This window comes from Xyrauchen texanus, chromosome 20, assembly GCF_025860055.1.
Source record: "Xyrauchen texanus isolate HMW12.3.18 chromosome 20, RBS_HiC_50CHRs, whole genome shotgun sequence".
Taxonomy (NCBI): Eukaryota; Metazoa; Chordata; class Actinopteri; order Cypriniformes; family Catostomidae; genus Xyrauchen; species Xyrauchen texanus.
This window is the reverse complement of record NC_068295.1, coordinates 11,535,622-11,557,505: the sequence shown is the minus strand read 5'-3', so window position 1 is coordinate 11,557,505 and position 21,884 is coordinate 11,535,622. Positions and strand designations below refer to the sequence as shown.

General features: G+C 37.0%; 1 protein-coding gene across 1 annotated transcript; it reads right to left on the bottom strand.

Moving 5' to 3' along the window:
* Positions 1 to 603: 603 nt before the first annotated feature.
* LOC127660741 (DDB1- and CUL4-associated factor 5-like) lies at positions 604 to 19,655 on the bottom strand. The gene is made up of 8 exons (XM_052151137.1): positions 19,267 to 19,655; positions 18,038 to 18,181; positions 17,766 to 17,942; positions 13,061 to 13,190; positions 10,179 to 10,392; positions 6,239 to 6,305; positions 6,016 to 6,143; positions 604 to 3,431 (listed from the first exon to the last, which is right to left on the bottom strand). The coding sequence occupies exons 1-8, from the start codon at positions 19,472 to 19,474 to the stop codon at positions 2,109 to 2,111; spliced, it is 2,391 nt and encodes a 796-aa protein (XP_052007097.1). The 5' UTR covers positions 19,475 to 19,655; the 3' UTR covers positions 604 to 2,108.
* Between the last annotated feature and the right edge of the window lie 2,229 nt (positions 19,656 to 21,884).

Here is a 21,884-nt window from a genome sequence, read left to right as displayed (position 1 = left end):
CTGTTAAACATCAGCAGAGAGAAGTTCTCATAAATCTATAGATGCCTTCTGATTTAAAGTAATACTTTACAATAAGCTTCCATACATTGACATTAGTTAATGTAGGTATCATGAACAAACAATCAACAATATATTGTTTACAGCATTTGTTAATGTTTGTTAATAGATCATACTGCTCTAATGTTAACAAACTCAACTTTTGATTTAAAAAATGTATTACTATATGCGGAAATAAACATTAACTAAGATTAATAAATGCTGTGAAGGTATAGTTCATTTTTCATGTTAATTACTGTTGTTAACTTATGTTATCAAATGGAACCTTATTGTAAAGCGTTACCGTCTTCACTTGACAAAATTCATTCATTTGTATGGTCATTAAAAACAGACACCACTTGAGTCACACATATAGGGGTTTCGAGAATGATGACCTCATGTACTTTTATAAATAAAAATATAAATTACTATAAAATATTATTTCAAATATTTATCAGAAATTTTATTATAAAATATTTAAATATAAATGTAAAATATCTTGATACACATATATTTAGTCAAAAGCTGACTGTTGAAATGTTTAACAAAAAAAACAAATGTGCTTTAGTAAACTTACAATAAAATGGTCTAAAAGGGATAGTTCCTCCAAAAATGAAAATTCTGCCATTTTACTCCAAACCCATACGACTTCCTATTGTGGAAGACATATGAGCCATTTTGAAGAGTGTTGATGCTGCTCTTTCTCATACAATGAAAGTGAATGGTGACTGTGGCTGTAATTCTCCATTATATCTCCTTTCATGTTCCACATAAGAAATAAAGTCATACAGGAATGGAACAACATGAAAGTGAGTAAATAATGACAAAATGATAATTTTTGGGTGAACTATCTCTTTAATGATTACGTACATAAACAAAGGTCATGATAAATGTTATGTAACACAATTTCTTAGTAACCACTCCTGAGGTAAATTATGTTTTTTGGCACCATTCAGAGTAAATTCTAGAGACTGTTGTGTGTGAAAATTCGTCAACCAGCCCATCTGGGACCAACAATCATCCATGTGATTATCTAATAAGGCCAATCGTGTGGCAGCAGTGCAGTGCATACAATCATGCAGATACAGGTCAGGAGCTTCAGATAATGTTCACATCAACCATCAGAATAAGGGAAAAAAATTTGATCTCAATGATTTGGATCGTGGCATGATTGTTGGTGCCAGTGGAAATTTATAGAAAAAAAAAAGTACTTCAATATTGATCTGTTTCTCACCCACACCTATCATACAACTTCTGCGGACATAGATTTAACCACTGCAGTCATGTGGATTACTATTATTACTTTCGTGTGAATTTGAATTTTTTGGACTATGCCTTTAAGATGTCTGAAAAAACTGTGAAAAATCAGGTGATTACAACATCCCAGTGAGTACAGTAAGAACATTCATGCTTTTTTAAAGCTTTCATTTGGCCGTGTTTCACAACAGCTAAAGCCTCTCCATTGGACAGATGGACAGCAGATACTGATGCATCACCATGGTGATGATTTTCACATCATAATATCTTGCTGTAAGATTCTAGAGCACTTATACAAAAATTTCAGTGAGCTACTTCCTGTCTGTTGATGATTATAATGGTGTATGGTTATAAAGAAGAGACATGGCAGAGTGTTTCTATGGAAACACTGGAACAGAACTTTAATGCACAACTCAAACAGCTGCTGCTCAATGAGGTTACCATGGAAACACTGCCCCCCCCATACCCCAGTCCCACTGATACAGACTCATAACAGGCTTAATTGTAGAAATCCTTAAACCCTTTTCTTTTCACTGCCCCAAAACAAAGCATAAACCTTAACATAAAGGTTACAGGTTCAATTAAACTAAAATATTATGAAACCAAAAACACTGCAATTATTTTCTTTTTTCATACCATATTAATATCAATAATATTGTTTTAGTGTCATCACTGTGGTGTGACCCCAAAATGCATGAAATTGGAGAACGAGGGAAGTTGGTTTAGAACTTAGAAATCAAAAGATGTTGAAAGAGTCCAAAAGTGAATAAGTCAAAATAAGTTTCACTCCGAGCCAGTCTGTTTGTGCGGTGACATCACAATATTTTTGCCTTCTTCGCCAAAGGAGAATACCCCTCATCTCCGGAGTCTGAACAAGTCCGTTTCCCAGCAACACTGGCTGACTCCCTTCCAGAGGGCTCTCCTGAGTTCTTACTAAGATCAGTGTCTGCCATAGAGCATTCTGCGTGAATTGAATCTGCAGGGCTCTCACTCTCCACATCTGTATGTGGATGTCCGTTAACCCCAGAGCCTGCTGTGGTATGACTGCTGAGTGTTTCAATTACTTCCTCGCCGGCACTGTGTGTCGCAGTTAAGTCTTCTCCGCTAGTCCTCCTCCTCTCTAGTTCCTCCGTGGACTCTGTGCACAAGCCAACCCGTGATTTTGCCCTCTCAACAGGGGCATCGTCACCTGAGTGGGGGGAAATGATGCGGCGTCTAAATCTGGACTGTGGTTGAGCATGTCTGTCGGATAAGCATGTGGGACTTGAGATGTGTCCGCTTGTCTTTTCTTTCCCACTATTCCTGAAAGGGCGACCTTCGTCACCCGAGGTCGAAGAGAGTGATGACGGATCATGAACAGATATGCTCGGGTAATTGGAGGCATCTGTTGCTGAGTGAGGATTGAGGGCTGAGTCTCTGCCGGAGAGGCCTATATGGCGCCTCCATCTCGCAGCATTGCGCTGTCGCATCCTGCTTCTACGTAACTCCTCATCGAGGCCATCACTGCTGGAGGAGGAGCTAGAGGAAGAGCTTGGGGAGGAGCTAGAGCTAGAGGCCACACCTTCTGAGGAGGCGTGGCTCGAAAGGCTTGAGTTCTCACGTGGACTAGGAGATCTCGGACGGGGCATTGGGTCCAACCAGAACCCACTGGAATCGGAGTCCTCATTCACAAGGTCAAGTAGAAATGCAGATGCACGTGGCTCCGCCTGGCTCCTCTGTGACCCACCTCTTTCCAGGTCAGTCCGCTCACTCCCTGACGCATCTGGCCCGGCCAACGAGGATGAAGAGGAGTGGTCAGAGTCACTGTGATGAGTGGCAGATGCATTTGCAGGAGATCGTGCTGTGGATCGTGTAGCACGTCGTGTTCTTGCGTGCAGCTGCAAAATCGCTCCCTCACTCAAATCACTGTCCGAATCTGAGCTCCAACCCTCGATCTCACGGCGAACCAGTGAGTCAAAGAAAGCCATCATCCTTGGGTCCTCCTGCACTGATTGGCTGACGTAATCATGTGACAGTCCACTTCCACTGTTGAGGACCAGGCTGATGTATTCCTCATGAGTGTAGAGAGAGCGAGACTTGTCCTCCACCAGACCTTCAAGATCTCCAACACTATCTGGCTGCTGATAAGGACTCCAGACCTATCGAGAGAGACAGAGAGACAGAGGGTGAGATGGGTCAGAATTACAACCCCATCCATTAGTGGTCTTCAAGTCTGAGACCTAATTTAATCCTAGAAAAAGGTTTTAAATATTCAAAACATAACAATAGTGACAAAAATAAAAACATGTTTAAGATTGTGGAATGTTACAAGGTGACATCAAATCTAAGCAAATTTGAGAAAATGACCATGTTAACTACTTTGTACAAAAGATCAGTTTTCTTTGCTTTCACTGAAGCACACCATTGAAGATATACTTTGGAACTAGTGTTGTCAAAAGTAAAAGGTACTTCGGTACCAAGTCGGTAATAAAAAAAAAAAAAAAAAAAAGTGTTTCTGCATTACCGGTAGTACCGAGCACCAACTCATTGCGCGCTGGTACCGGATTATGACTGACACACGACAGCTTTAAAATGCTCAAAGGCTTATTTTGAACGTGTGCTCTGTTACTCCTTTTACACAGAAATGGACAGTTAATCCAAGTGACATCACATCATGTGCGCTTTGATCTCAACTCAACTATTTATATAGCATATGTATATATGTATGTATATAAGTCTTCAATGATCACTGGGCTGTGTTGCAAACTGTTTATCTGAAAAAGTGAAGCTTCCAGCAAAAAACACATGTCATAATAAAAGCACAATTCAAAATAAAAGCTAGATGCTTGAAATGAAAAAATGTAATAAAAATATATTACAAGTAAAATATTAATAGTATTAATAGTAAAATGTTATTCTCTATAATAATAATAACAACAATAAATAATTGATTTATCACAAGCAAGACACCTGCTGAATAAAAGTTTGGCAAAAAAATGCAATGACATGTTAAAATGTTCTATTTTCACTTATTAGAATTAAGAATTAATTGATTAGACAACATTTTGATGATTACATTAAATAAAATTTAAAACGTCAAAATAATTATTAAATTATAAAAAATTAAATGTGATCAATAGCACATTATCATATTTTTGCTGTGGTATCGAAACTGGTATAGAGAACTATGACATTTCACTGGTATTGGAACTGAAATTTTGGTACCATTACAACACTATTTGGAACATTCTCAAATCATGCTCTGATTAAATGGATCATCAGGTTTTGCATAAACTTTTGGAGTCCATTCCAGCATGTGTAGGCTGACATTAACCCTTTATGTTCTGAGGGTGTTTTTAAAGATTTCATGTATCAGTGGCATACCCAAAATTAAAGGCTTATAACTCGAGGAAAACAACAACAAGGGTCAAGTGATTGGTATAATTTTAAAGAAAATCTCTCTTAACAAATCTGTTTCCTTAACTATTCCATTCATTATTATTTCAGTACTTTTAAGGAAATATCCCCCATTCAATAATTTGTCCCTTACTATATATACTGAACAAAAATACTTAAATACAGTAACAATTCTCGTTCCAAGTTGGATACAATGAAAGTCATTCAGTGAAGAACAGCTCTGTCCAATTCAGTGAGTAAGTAAATGATTTGTTAAACTGATTCAAACCAATAACTCATGAGAGGACTTTTGACCGTTAAGTCTTAAAATAAACAGACTCATAAGAGCGATGCTTTCAAGAAGCTGTAATGCTCTTCTATGTAAGGATATTTCAGCAGCTGGAAAATAACCAGAGCCAAAACAGCGAGACACGTAAATGGTGATCCAAGTAAAGTCATGCTTAGATTGTGTGCCTTCTAGGATTTAGCAGGGGTTGAAAGACAGCAAAACTTCATTTAAAATGAAATGGAGGTGACACAAGTTCAGGCTCTTTCCAGAATCTTGTCCTCTGTGCGTGTGGCAGGTCTGTATTAGTTAAAGGAATAGTACACCCAGAAATTTTATTTATTTCAAAACACCATCATGTTGTTCCAAACCCATGCTTTTCTTCTAATAGAACAAACAAGTAGAATGTTCACGCTGCTCCTTTCAATACAGCGGGCCTTCTTCATGAAACACAAGCAGAATACATTTTGTATAATTGTAATTTGTACATTTATATGTGAATAGTTACACTGAACTGAATGTAACCATTTATGCACTAATGGACTGAATAAGACACAATGAAGGGAATGGGGATGGACACTGTCATCATCACTAACATAAAACATGGCAAGGAGCATCTTCACGGACCACATCTCAATGTTTCAAAACTGCAGCAGAGATGTTTTTCAGTGAATAATGACTTAAATTTCAGTCTGCTCCTCAAACAAAGCTTTTGCATGACTGCAGAATATTTGCAATATAGTGAATGAGTCATATGGACTAGTATGGTAGTTTAATGGTGCTTTTTAATTATTTTTAGAGCTTGACAACATTAGTCCTCATTCACTTTTATTGTATGGAAAAAAGCAGTGTAAAGATTCTGCCTAACATTTCCTTTTGTGTTTTGTGGAAGAAAGAATGTAATTCTAACTCAACACAATATGATTTTGAGTAAATGTTGACAGAATTTTCAGAATTTTTAGGTGAATTATTCTTTTAAATTACCTACTGAAATCATTCTGTATTTTTTAATAGTCAATCACAATGTTTATAATGCTGTTATAATGAAAATACCGACTTACCTTAATGACCTTCTCCACCCCGGATGAGCATATCATGTATGTGTGAGGGTTAAAGCGGACTTGATTCACAATGGATCGATGACCTTTCAGAACCATAAAGGCCCCGTTTACCACTCTGCCCACACCTCCTGCAGACAGAGAGAGAATGTATCCATAAATAATATGAACTACTGATATCTATGAGCAAACAATACTAAGGTTACCCTGTGTGCATTCTGTTTACCTGCTTCAGGATCATTAGGGATTCTCCACATGTAAAGATTAAAATCATCTGAGCCAGACAGGATGTACTGAAAACACAAACATTTATTATTCTCATGAGGTTATTGTCACTATGATGTAATCCTCTCTGAGAAGATTCTTGAATGGCATATTTACGTGCAATGCTCTCTGGCTTTGCAGCACTACACAAACACACTTGCTTATGTACAGGGTTGCTGCAGATGTTTAAAAATGGAAGACTTTAAGACCCCTTTCAAGACAGAACACATAAAATTAATACTGTATCCCCATCACAAAATAAACCCACCCAATCACAAAATAAATCATGCATCACAGATTCTTACTTAAATAGGCAGGGGCACCCATTCTCATGGCCTTAACATTGCTTAACAGTAAAACACGGTAGGATATATGCAAGTTTAAAATACTCAAGACATGTTTTCCACATATATATATATATATATATCACATTAAAATTGGTTTATTTACCATTGTATAAATAAATTCCAATTAGAGGTCGACAAATATAGAATTTTGCTGATACAATAATATGTTGAAAGAAACGCAATTACTCTGCCAGTAGTTTTTAAAATTAGTAACCTATATTAAATGTTTAATATTTCATTCCTGTGATGGGGAGGACCAGACAGAGGCAACAAAGTCCAAATTGAATTAAATCTCAGACGCAGTTTATGGTGCAACCACAATACCAATAACTAGGAAAAATAAAACATACATAAATAAATTATTTGATTCATAGCGCGGCACTTTTAACTTTAAAGGCTGAAATACACCAATACACTCTTATTTTGAAATGTTTGCACTTCACTGCTTCCAGCTGTTCATTCAAACAGATAATGGAAATAAAATGTGCTCGCCAATGATCAACAGTGTATTCCAATATAAACAACTAAAAGTAAGCATTGTAATGTTTCATCAACACTACATCATCAACAGTTGATCATTAGTGATCGCATGTTATACATTTCTGATATAGCCTAATGATTGCGAACTGCTCTGCAACAGATGGAAACACTCACAAGCCCCCGCGTGCTTGGAGAAAATGCAACAGTGTCATGTTTTCACTTTGAAGGACGCAGTGCATGCACTTATAAATCAATTGTATTCTTTTGAAGTTTGACACTCACATTAGGTCATATCACGATTCCTGTCTTTCTGCCACCAAATTGAAGACCTCTTTAAATAAAAAATAAGACTTTTGTTGTATCATTTAAGATATTAAAACTTTTTCTAACCTTAAATTTGGGAAAACTGAATTGAAGACTTAAGGATCCGCAGGAACCCTGTATGTAAATGAGGAGACACTACAGACTTCTATTGTTTTTATATAAAGCTAATTAAAACGACTGTCCTCGTACAACACCGCGTATACATGCGTGGATGTTGTATATCGGCTTTGGAATACACAACGCATAATTTTAATTCATTTAAACCGACTGATCTCAGTTTAGAAGACTCACTCGTTGCTAAACCAATGTACACTAATGTGTACTTCAGTGCATCAGTATTGAATAATAACAATACAAGACTTTCTATGGCTTGGTATTATAATTTTTTCTCCGCAATTTAGAATGCCCAATTCCCAATGTGCTGTAAGGCTCTGTGACTCGCCTCATTGTGGGTGGCGGACAACAAATCTCAGTTGCCTCGGTGTCTGCATTACCACACGAGAACCACATTATAGCGACCACAGGGAGGTTACCCCATGTCAGGCCAATTGGTTGCTTAGGAGACCTGAGTCACTCAGCACGCCCTGGATTCAAACTCATGACTCCAGAGGTGGTAGTCAGTGTCTCTACTTCACAACATATGCTGCTATCATTTTTTTGAAAAAGGGAAACTATTTGCTCTAGAATTTTTGTGTGTGCATGTTTATTAAGTGCTACTAGTTACAAATAAAAAAGGGAAATTCACAAAGCAGTCCTGCTCTGAAGTTTTAACCCAAAACTTCAATAAAATTAATTTATTGTATTTATGAATTGATTTTCCCCATTGAGGGTATCTTATGATGTCCCAAAAAGAAGGATATATTTAGCTTACTTCTGGGGACAAAAACAATATAATCTGTTAAGATGATATTTCTATATGGATGGACAGATATCAGACAGCAACAAGAATCACAGGCCTGTAGAATGAGGTATAAGACAGTAACAACGTGAAAGGAGAGATATATGTATCAATTACGCACGCGCGCACACACACACCGAATTTAAATCTTCCTGGGAATCACTAATCAAAATTTTGTACACTTTACACTGTTATATTACTCAGGACAGGTTAATTATTAAATGGTGGCTGGAAGAGCCATATGTTATTCTGTTTACATGCATCTGTAATATGACTGTAGATATATAGATAAAGCATGTCATTTTGTTTGAAGTGTTGGCTTGGGCACGTCATCATGGCTGTGGTCTCGTCTTTGAAAGGCTCCATTTTGCACATTCTTGCACAAGGCCAATTTTTGTGCAGTGCTTTCAATCCCACTGGACGAATTCAAGGAAAAGGGCAAGGCAGATAAGCCTGCACTTCTGACCCAGCATAAAACTACTGCTAATAATGTTCAAAAAACAGCATTTTACTGTGAAATTACTAGGGCTGTGAATCGATTACATTTTTTCTGTGATTAATCATGATTAATCTTGTTACATGGTACATTAAAACAAAACATTAAATTATAATCATAAATAAATTAACTTGATACTTTCAATGTACTTGAAAGAAATTGGTAAGTCATCATTCATTTTAATTAAATATGTACATATTAAAATGTTCATTTTTTTTGCTGATAGAGTTACACAAATCTTTACAGGTTTAAATTGTATATACATGTATATGTAGACATGCCATAAAATTATTGGACATGATCTGGTGTTTTTCAGTGGATCAAATGAGCGGATTCAATTCAGATCAAGCTTTCTTGCCAAGATAAACTTAAGTGTACATTTCCAATGGATTATTAGACATTATACCTACAGATAAAAACAAATTGATTGCTGAAGTTTAATTTGGTAAAGTTTAAAATCTCAAAACTATTATTTTCTCTGGCTGCTTTCAGTCTTTATCACACACACGCTGGGTATCTCTCTGGGTTTTGCTTTTGACACAGGTTCAGAGCGTTTTCAGGCGTTGCGAAGAGATACGGCCGCATGGCCATATTTCTCACACACCTGGCTCACCACTTGCAGGTGAACTCTCCATTCTCCATATGGTAAATTTGCTCACGTGTTTATTATTCCCGGGACACGTGTCGCTCGTAATGAATAGCGTGCACTGCTCCACACAATCAGTTTCTGTGCTAAGATGTGCAGTAGAAATGTATGCCAATTTTAGCCACCCGAAGTGGGTTTCAGGAAGTGAAAAAAAAAACAGATACTGCATCGATTGTGTTATTTTTTTTTACACGTTAAACCATCAACTATTAATCACAGAAATAAACGCGTGAAATTTCCCAGCCCTTGTTTAGAAAGACAAGTAAGTCTATTTATGCACTAACATTTGTACACTGAATAAAACTGTTTTTAAAAATACACTTAAATTTGGTTTTACTAATATATACTCGAACAGCTTGTTTATTTTATACGGTGTAAAATAAAAAGCATTTTTATTAACATGTGCATAAATTTAACTGTAGTTCATTCAATTATTTATTAATAGTGTGTGTAAACAGCCTACCACTGGTTCTTAAGTGTTTTTGTTTTGTCTCTTGCATATGATCAGTGAACATTAACTATTATTATACTACCTGGCTAGGTAAATGTAAAGTTCAACAAAGTGCTTCATCACTGCTGTTTCTGACAGTATTAGCTAATATGATCTCTGCACTACCATCTTTCGTTTGGAGAAGAGTGCAACCACGGTGTGAGCAAAGTATAAATGCCATTGAGAGCTGATGCCAGGTGAAAGTGTAAACTAGGGTTAACCTGATCTCGGTCTCCAGCAAAGCAGCAGCTCTTCATGGTGCAGGAGTTGAAGTAGCCCTGGTTATCAAACTGGAAGCTGGGCAGACGGGAGTGTAGCTCGTACAAGACGGGAGGCAGACGTCTGCGCAGAGCCAGCAGCTGCGTCCCCGTACTGTTAAAGCGCACGCTCATGGCACTCTGAAGAGACAAACTGCCTCCGTACCTCAACAGAGAACTACAACACAGAGAGAGACACATCAAATAATGCATGCAGATGACAGCAGTTCATTATAAAACATCATCATGTGGATGTGTTGATTAGCGTCTGATTCTTTACACAAACACACACTCCCTGCTGTCATCTGCTGGTCTCAGAAAGTACAGCAGACAGCTATGATTACAGAACAGGTCTCATTACATTCAATTCTGGACTGTCAAGCATTTTTATTGTCGAGTCTCTGGTTGATAATTTTAGATGAAAACACTGCTGTTCAGAGACTGTAATGCTCAAAAAAGGGCTAACATGGACCGCCACAGGAGTTGCACACATGCAAACATTCTGGTTCAACATACATTTATTATTCTCAACCATGAACACCTTTAAACAACTTTATTCTGTTCTCACTGATTAAATACGTGAGAATTGCACTGGCTCCATTTGTGTCCAAGTTTAAAATACTTGCAGGACAAGGAAATGCTTCTTTTTCCTCAAAGAATGGGAGTTTTAAAACATAAGAGGGAAACTAGATATTTTCTTTTGTTCAGTTATAATTGTGTTATTCAAGTAAAATAACAGTTCTTCATTAGATAGTCATTTTTTCATTACGTGGGAAGCTGATGTCAGATATATGGGCTTTAGCAAATCTTCAAATGTTTTCTTCATTTGACTTTTTTGAGAACAGTTGCCCTTAAATATAAAAAAATATAATATTCATATAAATGTAAATTAACACACAGTGTTAAGAATGTATAGTTTTGTTTTGCATCTTAACCTTTAAAGATTTCCTGTTTCAGGGGCATACCTAAAATTAAAGGCTCATAAAGACTCAAAGAAAAAGAGGGTTTTGGTCTTGTTTTAAAGAAAACTTTATTTTATTATTATTATATACATTATGAGACTCTCAGCCTAAGAAACTCTGAAAATCAAAAAAAAAAAAAACTTTAAGATTAAGACAAAGGATTAACTTATTTTTCTTATCTTTTTGATTTGACATTATATATATCAGGGTGCAAAATAAGGTGTTTTTGTTCCCAATCCTCTGAACTGTAACAGAGTAAAATTTCTGTTGATATGACAAAGTGATAAAAAGTTAAAGCATAAAAAATATTTTTTCTAGTGTCAAAAATGTCTCCATGTGTCCAAAAGCCTCTCCAAACAAATACAACATAATAATTGTACCTAAGAACTAATTACACATGCAAACACAACAATGACTAAATGTATGCTCTCTGTCCAAAGCATGCAGGCATGAGTAACGAGATTTCATTCAGTTCTGTTCTGTGTCATTTGAGCCATCATTGAGTCTGTGTAATGTAATTGGCGCCATCTCCTGGTGGCCATTGTAATTACAGTGAACGATCTTCTCTGGCCATGTTTGGATGACTTCCATCTCTAGTTTCAGCAGTCTTAATCCAAATACGATTTGTATAGTGTTCCACGACGCTGGACAAGGTACTACATCATTTCTGATGCAATCATCTGATCCAGGAAAGCTAACGTGTTTTTAGTCATTATGTGCTATGTGCACATTGTGCTTCATGTAGGTTATCTAATGATCTATGCATTAGATTGCATGTGTGTGGCTTGTTTTATCAGGAATCCCCTTCTCTAAGCAATGGTATATGATATTTTGTTCTGTTAATTTTTTGTGAAGTTACCAGTGAAAATGCGTCATTTAAGCATCACCTGTTTGCATGTAACATGTATGTCAAATACATATACTTAGCTAATACTCTCTATATTTATGCCTGTGGGTAAAACAAATAGGTTGGTTGTATTCAACTCAGAGCTTTTCATCATCATATGGCACATTAATTACAATCTGATTTGTCTGCAAATTTCAAAGCACTTGTTCAATTTTGCTCATAACGACTACATGCATTGTAAAGTACAGCTTCTAAGCTTTAAAACGATACCTATTTTGTGTTTGTCAAGACTGTATTTATTAATACTGTGATTTTTTTTGTCTGTGCGGACCCAACAGTTAAAGGAACAGTCCACCCAAAATGAAAAAATATAACAGTTTTCAGTTGAAGGTGCTATTTTACTACTGTGGTTTTTAACAACTATTTCTGCTCTCAATAAAGCTCATTTAGGTATCTTTGGAGTTTGGGGTTTTGAAAAGAGGGGGCGTGGCTAATCCAATGGTTAGGTCTCGTGGAAGTAGAATGCCTGAAATCACTTACTGTACCTTAAAAATGCACTAATAAACTAGATAACACCCTATTTTATTTCATTAAATCAAACACGAGTTCTTGCATGAACACTCCGAGCAAGCTTCTCTCATAGTGCTCATGAACACACAACGGACATCAAGATTTTGACAGAACAATTACTTAAATTTTGGGTTGTGTCTCACCAAAACCTTTAAGCGAATCCCTGTCAACTGCAGGGATTAAAACGATAGACTATGAAATGAATACAAAAATCTAGCTTCTTTTGTGTTCCACATAAGGCATAAGGGTTTGGAGCAACGTAAGGGTAACATAAGTAAATTATGACAGAATTTCTATTTTTGGGTGAACTAATCCTTTAACATATAAGACTTCTAATGAAAGTGCTAAGATCTCATAATTACTCTAATTACATTTGGATAACTTGACTCTCAAAAGAAAATTACGAGCCTTGCGATAGGGTCTGTCTGTGCTATGTTGTGTGTTTTTCAGTCAGATCTCCATCTCACCTGCGGGGTTTGCGGATGTCCCATAGCCCCACTCCCTCTTTAGAGTTTGCGGTGGCCAGCAGACGGGGTTCCACGGGGTTAAACATCACACTATGGAATGCCGAGGGGTAGTTGGCCAAACAGAATGGTTCTAGAATACACAACAGTATAAGAGTCACACACAAGTTCTATACCAAACAGTCCAGGCATTGACTGGCACAGAGGTTCTAGAACACAGAATAAAATGAAACAGCATGTCTGATTTGTCTCCATACAAGGATCCTGATACATGTCCTGTATGAGTTATTGAACAAACTTACACTAAAACTTCAACATATCCCAAAAGATTTGAGTGCACATAGAAGGGTACATGGCATGTGTGGAATACACTTTGCAGATAATCTTAAAATAGCCAAATTTCAGCCAATTAATCGGTCTGACCAGCATATCAGTCTATTTATAGTATAATATGTAAATGTGTGTAATTTGTGCAGTGCATGTGCATATACATTAATAGTGTTGGGGAAGCTACTATAGCTTCCCATGCTACAAGCTACTAGGGCTGAAACGATTAGTCACATTATCGGCAACGTTGACAATAAAAATTGTCCGACAACATTTTTTTTGTAGTCGAATAGTCGTTTGATCTCATTTAACGTAACATGAGATCACATTAAACGCTAATGAAGATGCGTGAGAGCAGCACTGTAGCTCATGCCTGACTGAGGAGAGGAAGAAAACAGTTTGCAAAGTATGAATTAATTATAATGCAAAAATACAAAATAAGTAAATGCAGAAGCACTCTCGTTGTGAAATAAAGCAGAGCCGGATCTGGCATTCCGCTTAAGCTAAACTTGCATGTAAGAGCATCTAAAAAGCAAACAACCAGGTGTTATATCTTTAATGCATCCTTTATTAAAGTTCAAATAATAAGGAACGGGGTCATAAACAAACTCCGAAAATGGCATTTCTCTGTGTGGTCAGCGCCGCTTCTATGAGTCGCGAGAAGGGGGAGAGATTGAAACTACACCCGGCTGATGCACACTCTGACAATTGGACACTCGTCCCTCGTGCATGTTTGCTGCAGCTAGATTATAACATGATGGCTTGCAACATATTGAATCATAATATACTGTATCTCACGGTGTGTATCTTATTGTGAAGAAAACCGTCAAAATGCAGCTCTATTAAGGAGTGTTTGTTTTTCTAAGTTAAAGATTAATCGAAGTGAACATAAAAGATGAGAGACTGTAGTCTTAGCCCATTATACACTGCAACAAAATATGTTTTTGATTAGACTTTTTTTGGCTTGTTTTTCAAAAATATGTAAAACTCCTTTAATACAACTTACATTTACTTTAGGAGCTATACAGCAGAAGAAAAAATTGTTATTTGAGTATATCAAATATCTTAAAATAGCCTACTTAAAACAAGATACATTTACCTGAGAAGCAACATATTAGATATTTAGACTTGCTTTAAGAGAATATATCTTGTAAATGAGTATATTTATTTTTTACTGCAGTGGCAGAAATATGAACAAGTGAAAGAAAATACACATATATACAAATACACTTATATTCAAAATATATTCTCTGAAAGCAAGTCTAAATATCAAATATGTTGCTTCTCAGGTAAATTTATCTTGTTTAAAGGATTTTTCGATAATTTAAATGAAAAACAAGAAAACTAATTCTGAATTACAATGTATAAAAAAAAGTTTTTTTCACTTGTAATTCAGTGACTGTCATGTAGAGGTATTTTTAAAAGATCATTTTGACCGAATAGTAGCATAATAGTTCGATTAATCATTAGATTAATCGATTGTAGTAAACTACAGTCAAGCTGCTCTTTTAATAAAGACTACATTGAAGCTTTTTTAAAGAAATGTTCTTGGATATTTAACAATCAGATTATATTATTTAATACTTTGTTAATATTATAATGTTTAATATTATATATTAATAATATGTTAATAATATTAATCTAATATTAATCATATTATATATCATTGTTGAGTGGCCTCCCAGCTAACACAATAAAGCCACTGCAGATGGTCCAGAATGCAGCAACACGTCTGGTCTTCAATCAGCCAAAAAAGGCTCATGTCATCCCACTCTTGATTTCAATCCACTGGCTACCAGTAGCTGCCCGCATCAAATTCAAGGCTTTGACTCTGGCTTTCAGGACAGCCAATGGACCACACCCTCCCACTTCAATTAAATTATACAGGTTTATGCTCAAACTCATTCTCTGCGGTCTATGGAGCAGCGGTGCCTGGTGGTCCCATCACAAAGAGGCTCAAAGTTTATTTTACGATCGTTCGCTCTCTGTTTCTCTGTGGCGAAATGACCTTCCAACCAATTACACGATCTGCTGATACCATCTCAACATACAAGAACCAGCTGAAAACACATCTGTCCCATGAGCACTTAACCAATCTAAACTAATTGTACTTACTATTGAACATAACTTGCATTTACTGTACAACATTTTTTTTTACTGTAAAAAATCCTTCTCTATCTCTTTCTTCTGCGCTAGCACCTATACTAATCCAGTCACCTTGAGAGCTTGGCAGTACAACACTAGATTTTGTTGAACTTTGTATGACAAATTGCTTTCTATGTTCCTCAAAGAGTCTGCTAAATGACTAAATGTAAATTATAACTTTCAGGTGATAACATGAAAGTTATACATTTAATTAGGGTGACATTGCCTTCTGACAATTAAACATGGTCTTACTACAGTAACCATAGTTTAATCAGAGTATTTGTAGTAAAACCACAGTAACAACAAAATTGACCATGGTTACTACAGGCATTGTTACTACAGTATTACAACAGTTAAACCATGGTTTCTATATGGATACTACAGTTAACTGTATCAAAACAATGGTATTTGAGCAAAAACACATGGTTAAAGTCATGGATACTACAGTAAAACAATGTTTAGTTTCCGTAAGGGTTAAACAAATAGGTTGACAACATTAAACTGAACATAAATGTATACTTAAAAATGTTGTAAGCGATTATTTTCATGGAAAGGTATGCAACAAATGTTCCTACTCCTTGAAAGATATTAATTAAACAAGTGTTGTAAGATATCTCTCCTGTCTCTGTGACAGCACTAGATTTTGCAAACAAAAATGTGTCTGTGGACCACGGACAGTGACGGTTTCTGCCTGTCATTCATTTTGCGCGTTCTCATAGTGTTGTAGTTGCAGCGAATTATTGAGGCATCGTGCCATTTTTATGCCATGTTTTTCATAACAGTTTTCAGTTGAGGGTGCTATTTTACTATCGTTGTTTTTAAAAACCATCTCTCAATAAAGCTCATTTTGGTATCTTTAGAGTTTGGGGTTTTGGAAAGAGGGATGTGGCTAATCCAATGGCTCAGTCTCGTTGAAGTAGAACACCTGAAATTGCTTACAGCAATATGCACTAATAAACTAGAAAGCACCCTATTTTATATGACTAAATCAAAATATTGTGATAAACAGCAGCAATGCACTTAATACTTAAAAAAAAAAGTAAAGTCCCTTTTGAAGCCCCGTTCACATGGTCAGCGATTTTGTCGCTGGATGTTACAGGAGACCATTCATTTTCAATGAGATCTGGTCTACTTCCGGCTACATGAGCGACCGCGACCGTTGGCGACAGGATGGGAGCATGTCAAGAGACAGGACAAAGTTTAGAAAGGTTTAACCTAATGCAAATGCAGAGCGATATTGTGCAGCAACTACCAATGACAGAAAATAGTGGAGCACAACGTCATCTGTCTCCTGTGACATAATGGACACTTTCCAAGATGTGTTTGACTTTCTTCCTTCTGCTGAACACAAACAAAGATTTTTAGAAGAATATCTCAGCTCTAGAGGTCCAAACAATGCAAGTGAATGGTGGCCAGAAGTTTGAAGGTCCAAAAAACATTAAAAGGCAGCATAAATGTAATCCATTTGACTCTTATGGTTAAATCCATATCTTCAGAAGCGATATGATAATTGTGGGTGAGAAAAAGATCAATATTTAAGTCCTTTTTTACTATATATCTCTACTTTCACATTCTTATTTTTTTTGGGCAGTTTGCATTCTTTGTGCATATTGTCACCAACTGGGTAGGGAAGAGAATTTATAGTAAAATTAAATATCCTTAAATATCTATCTGATTCTCACCCACACGTATCATATTGCTTCTGATATATATATATATATATATATATATATATATATATATATATATTTATTTAAACACTGGAGTAGTATGAATTACTTTATGCTGCCTTTGTATGTAATTTGGACCTTGAAATGACTGGTCACCATTCACTTGCACTATATGGATTTACAGAGCTGAAATTTGTGTTCCGAAGAAGAAAGAATGTCATACACATCTGGGATGGCATGAGGGTGAGTAAATTATGAGAGAATTTCCATATTTGGGTGAACTATCCCTTTAACTTAATTGGTTTTCCCAGCGCTACATGAGAGAGAGAGGATGGTATAAATGAGAACATTTCATTACTCACCTAGCTCTACTGCGGCATTGGCAATAAAACATGACAAATGTAGTGTTCTGTGATGCTATAGCACTACTTGTTGGCAAATGTCACTTGTACTGGAAAAACTACACTATTGTGAAAAGAGCTTGAACTCACGCTACTGAAACAAAGTTAGTAGCGTCACTACATTAGTTACTAAACTACTCCCCAACAGTGATCAATAGTGTGTACCTCCATGTGGAGGCTCTCGTGTGTCCCATATGAGAACTCGGCCGTCATCAGAGGAGCTGGCGAAGACGTTATCATTAACAGGGCTGACGGACAGACCGTAGACAGCGTCATCATGTAGGAAAACATTGAGCGTCTCACCACGCTCGACGTCATGCAGAATCACCTGCTCATCGTTTCCTGTGGCAACAGACAAGAACATTACATACTGTACATCGTCTTTCTGTTCCACCTGGAAATACAGCATCACGAATCAGAGCAGCTGCTTGTTTTACCTCCAGAGAAAACACGCTTGTTGGTGCTGTCAAACGCCAGGCAGAAGATGTTGGACAGGTGCTCCCCCTTCAACTTGATTGGTTTGGCACGTGAGTGTATCGCTTTCTCCATGTGCCACAGCAACACTCGGCGGTCATCACCACCTACAGCAGAAGACAGGGGATGTCAACATTTCATTCCTAATGAAGTAACTGAAGCAGAAAAGCAGATGTTCAGTCTAATGGGCCACCAAAAACACAACATGATTTTTAGATTCAAAGTATCAATCAATCAATGTATAAGAGGGTCTCTGCTGGTTTATACACAAATTACTTGCTGCTTTAACAAGAGACAGACAGAATTACTGTCTACAGGAGATTTGATATTAGTATCAGAATTAAAAAAAAGAACAACTGCCCTGTGTTTCAGCAGTCAAACGTTTCCTGACACCCGTCTTACTTCCATATCTTACAAAATACATTATATTTTAAGACTAAACAGACATTATGGACACATTTTATTCAAGCTGATGGATTTAACCTTAATAACTTGTTGCAATGCAAACAAGTTGTTTTCTTTATTAAAGATTATGACAGCATCAAACTGCTATTTCAGTGTCACACATCTGTTGCAAAAAATGAACCTGAAACTTTGAGGAGATTTCTGCATTCAGTTCTGTACGGAAAGGTGACCGCAGACATGATCTATTTTATTGTACAGAACCTGTGCAAAGTAAAAACGCACCACACTTTAGCTACTCTTCTGCACATGTATCTAATTTTACATGCCTAATGTAAAACAATTAACATGCAAATGTAAAAACAATCCAAATAATAAAGGAGTCTAACGGGGATGAAGGTATCAAGCCAAAATAATCAGGAACAGCTGCAAGCAATTATTGAGTCAACAAAATACTAAAGAAACTATGGAGGAACTTTTGAAAGACAGGGGGCATTAACAAACATGTTTACGTCTACTGGCAGAAAGAAAGAAAAACACTCTTGTTGTGTAATGCACAGAAATAATAAAATCTTTCATATGAAGATGTCAAATCTGTTCGGTTTAAACTAAGGCCGCACTCTAGTCAAATACTTAATTTCCGAGATTGTGAATGCGTTTTATTTTGCATGAATAATTGTTTATTCTATGCTCCGTTAGAGACTTGTGTGGGCCTGGCTGTCTCCCTCACTCGCTGACCCACATTTACAGATCAGGGTGCAGTACCGGAGGGTACTAATCGGGCTCTTACCGGACACCAGCCACTGGCCTCCATTATTAGAGAACTCGATGGCGTTAACGCAGCCGAAGTGGCCGAGCATGTCCTTCTTGAAGAGGGTGGAGCAGCCGGCCAGCCTGCGCCGCTGGAACTCCTCCTTCAGGTGCGGCTGTCCGCCGAGTGTCCTGCGGGAGAGGAACCCGACGGCGCTCCGCATACCACAGCCCCGAACCTCTTTCATCTCTCCTCCGTGAAACGAGTCTCCACACCTCCGTTAGACAGTCATTGGTTTGAACTCGTTGATTCAGTGCTTTGCTAGTTCTGGTGAATAATGTGATGTTACATGTTTGCTCGTTACAGCGCGAGAGTGCGCATGTTGTTTTTGCGTTGTTTAGAATCCCACCGACGACACTGGCACTTCCTGCTCCGGTGCGAGCGTAATGACGTCACTGAACCTGATCGTTCACCAATCCCACAGAACCGGAACCCGTATAATAAAAATCTTTACATTTATCTATTTAAATATCTAAATATTTAAATAAATATGATTTTTTTTTCTTCTTGTCATTGCAGGCTTTAGGCACAATAATTATTTCAAACTCCATTACACTTCCTAGCACTAGACACATGCAGAGCACTATATGGTGCTAGGAAGTGTAATTGAACTTGAAATCATGATACCAAGGAGACTTCTGTCAAGATGTAAAGTGAAAAAGGAGTTATATTTTGGTCTGTTCACCCAAAACCAGCTGTATCACATCAGAAGACATGGATTAAACAGAGTCTTGTGGATTACTTTTATGCTGACTTTTATCTAATTTCTGGAGCTTCAAAGTTCTGGTCACCATTCACTTGCAGTGATCCACAGAGCTGAGATATTCTTCTAAAAATTGTCATTTGTGTTCAGCAGAAAAAAAGAAAGTCATACACATCTGGGATGGCATGAGGGTGAGTAAACAATTAGAGAACTTTAAAACCATGAATAATTTCAATGCAAACTTACAAAAATACAAAGGCTTCAGGAAATTAATACAATAATAAAACACTTTACTCTCTTTTAAAGGGTGCAAATGTACCTTTTATATATATATATATTCAGTTATATATAGCTAAATGTTTAGCTAAAAATGTCATATACAGTGCTTTGAAAAAGTATTTGCCCCTTCCTGATTTCTTCTACAGTATTTTAATGTATTTTTCATACTAAATTGTTTTAGATGTGTGTGTGTTTATATATATATATATATATATATATATATATATATATATATATATATATATATATATATATACATACACTTACTGATCAGCCACAACATTAAAACCACCTGCCTAATATTGTGTAGGTCCACCTCGTGCCACCAAAACTCATCTGTTTCTTCTGAGATGTTATTCTTCTCACCACAATTGTACATAGTGGTTATCTGAGTTACCATAGACTCAGTTTGAAACAGTCTGGCCATTCTCTGTGGACCTCTCTCGTCAACAAGGCGTTTACATTTTCAGAACTGTCGCTCACTGGATGTTTTTTGTTTTTGGCACCCTTTTTAAATAAATTCTAGAGACTGTTGTGTGTGTGAAAATCAGAATATAGAAATACTCAAACCAGCTCGTCACACACCAACAATCATCCATGCGATTATCTAATCAGCCAATTGTGTGGCTGCAGTGCATTAAATCAGATACGGATAAAGAGCTTCAATTAATGTTCAAATCAACCAGCAGAATGGGGAACAAACGTAATCTCAGTGATTTTGACCGTGGCTTGATTGTTGGTGCCAGAAGGGCTGGTTTGAGTATTTCTGTAACTGCTGATCTCCTGGGATTTTCAAGCACAACAGTCCCTAGAATTTACTCAGAATGTTGCTAAAGACAAAAAACATCCAGTGAGTGGCAGTTCTGTGGACGTAAATGCCTTGTTGATGAAAGAGGTCAACAGAGAATGGCCAGACTGGTTGAAACTGACAAAGTCTACTGTGATTCCGATAACCGCTCTGTACAGTTATGGTGTGAAGAATCGCATCTCATTTGTATATAATATATTTATTTTAGGCAAAAAATGTATCCAACACCTATATCACCCATGTGAAAAACGAACTCCCTTAATAGTTAGTTGTGCCACCTTTAGCAGCAACAATTGCAACCAATTGCTTCTAATAATTGGAGACCAGACTTTCACATTGCTGTGGTGGAGTTTAGTTCAGCCACATTGGAGGGTTTTTGAGCATGAACTGCCCGTTTAAGGTCCTACCACAAGCATCTCAATCTGGTTCAAATCAAAACTTTGACTAGGCCACTCCGAAACTTTCATTTGGCTTCTTTTGAGCCATTGAGTGGTGGATTTACACCAATGCTTTGGATTATTGTCTTGCTGCATAATCCAGTTGCACTTGAGCTTCAACACACAGACTGATGACCGGATGTTCTCCTTTAGGATTTTCTGGTAGAGAGCAGAATTCATGTTTCCCTCCATTAATGTAAGTTGGCCTGGACCTGAAGCAGCAAAGCATCCTTGGTTGTTATTCTTGGCTTTTTTGTGACTTCATGGATGAGTCGTCGCTGTGCTCTTTGGAAGGCTGGCCACTTCTGGGAAGGTTCACTACTGTGCCAAGTTTTCTCCATTTGGACATAATGGCTCTCACTTGTTTCTT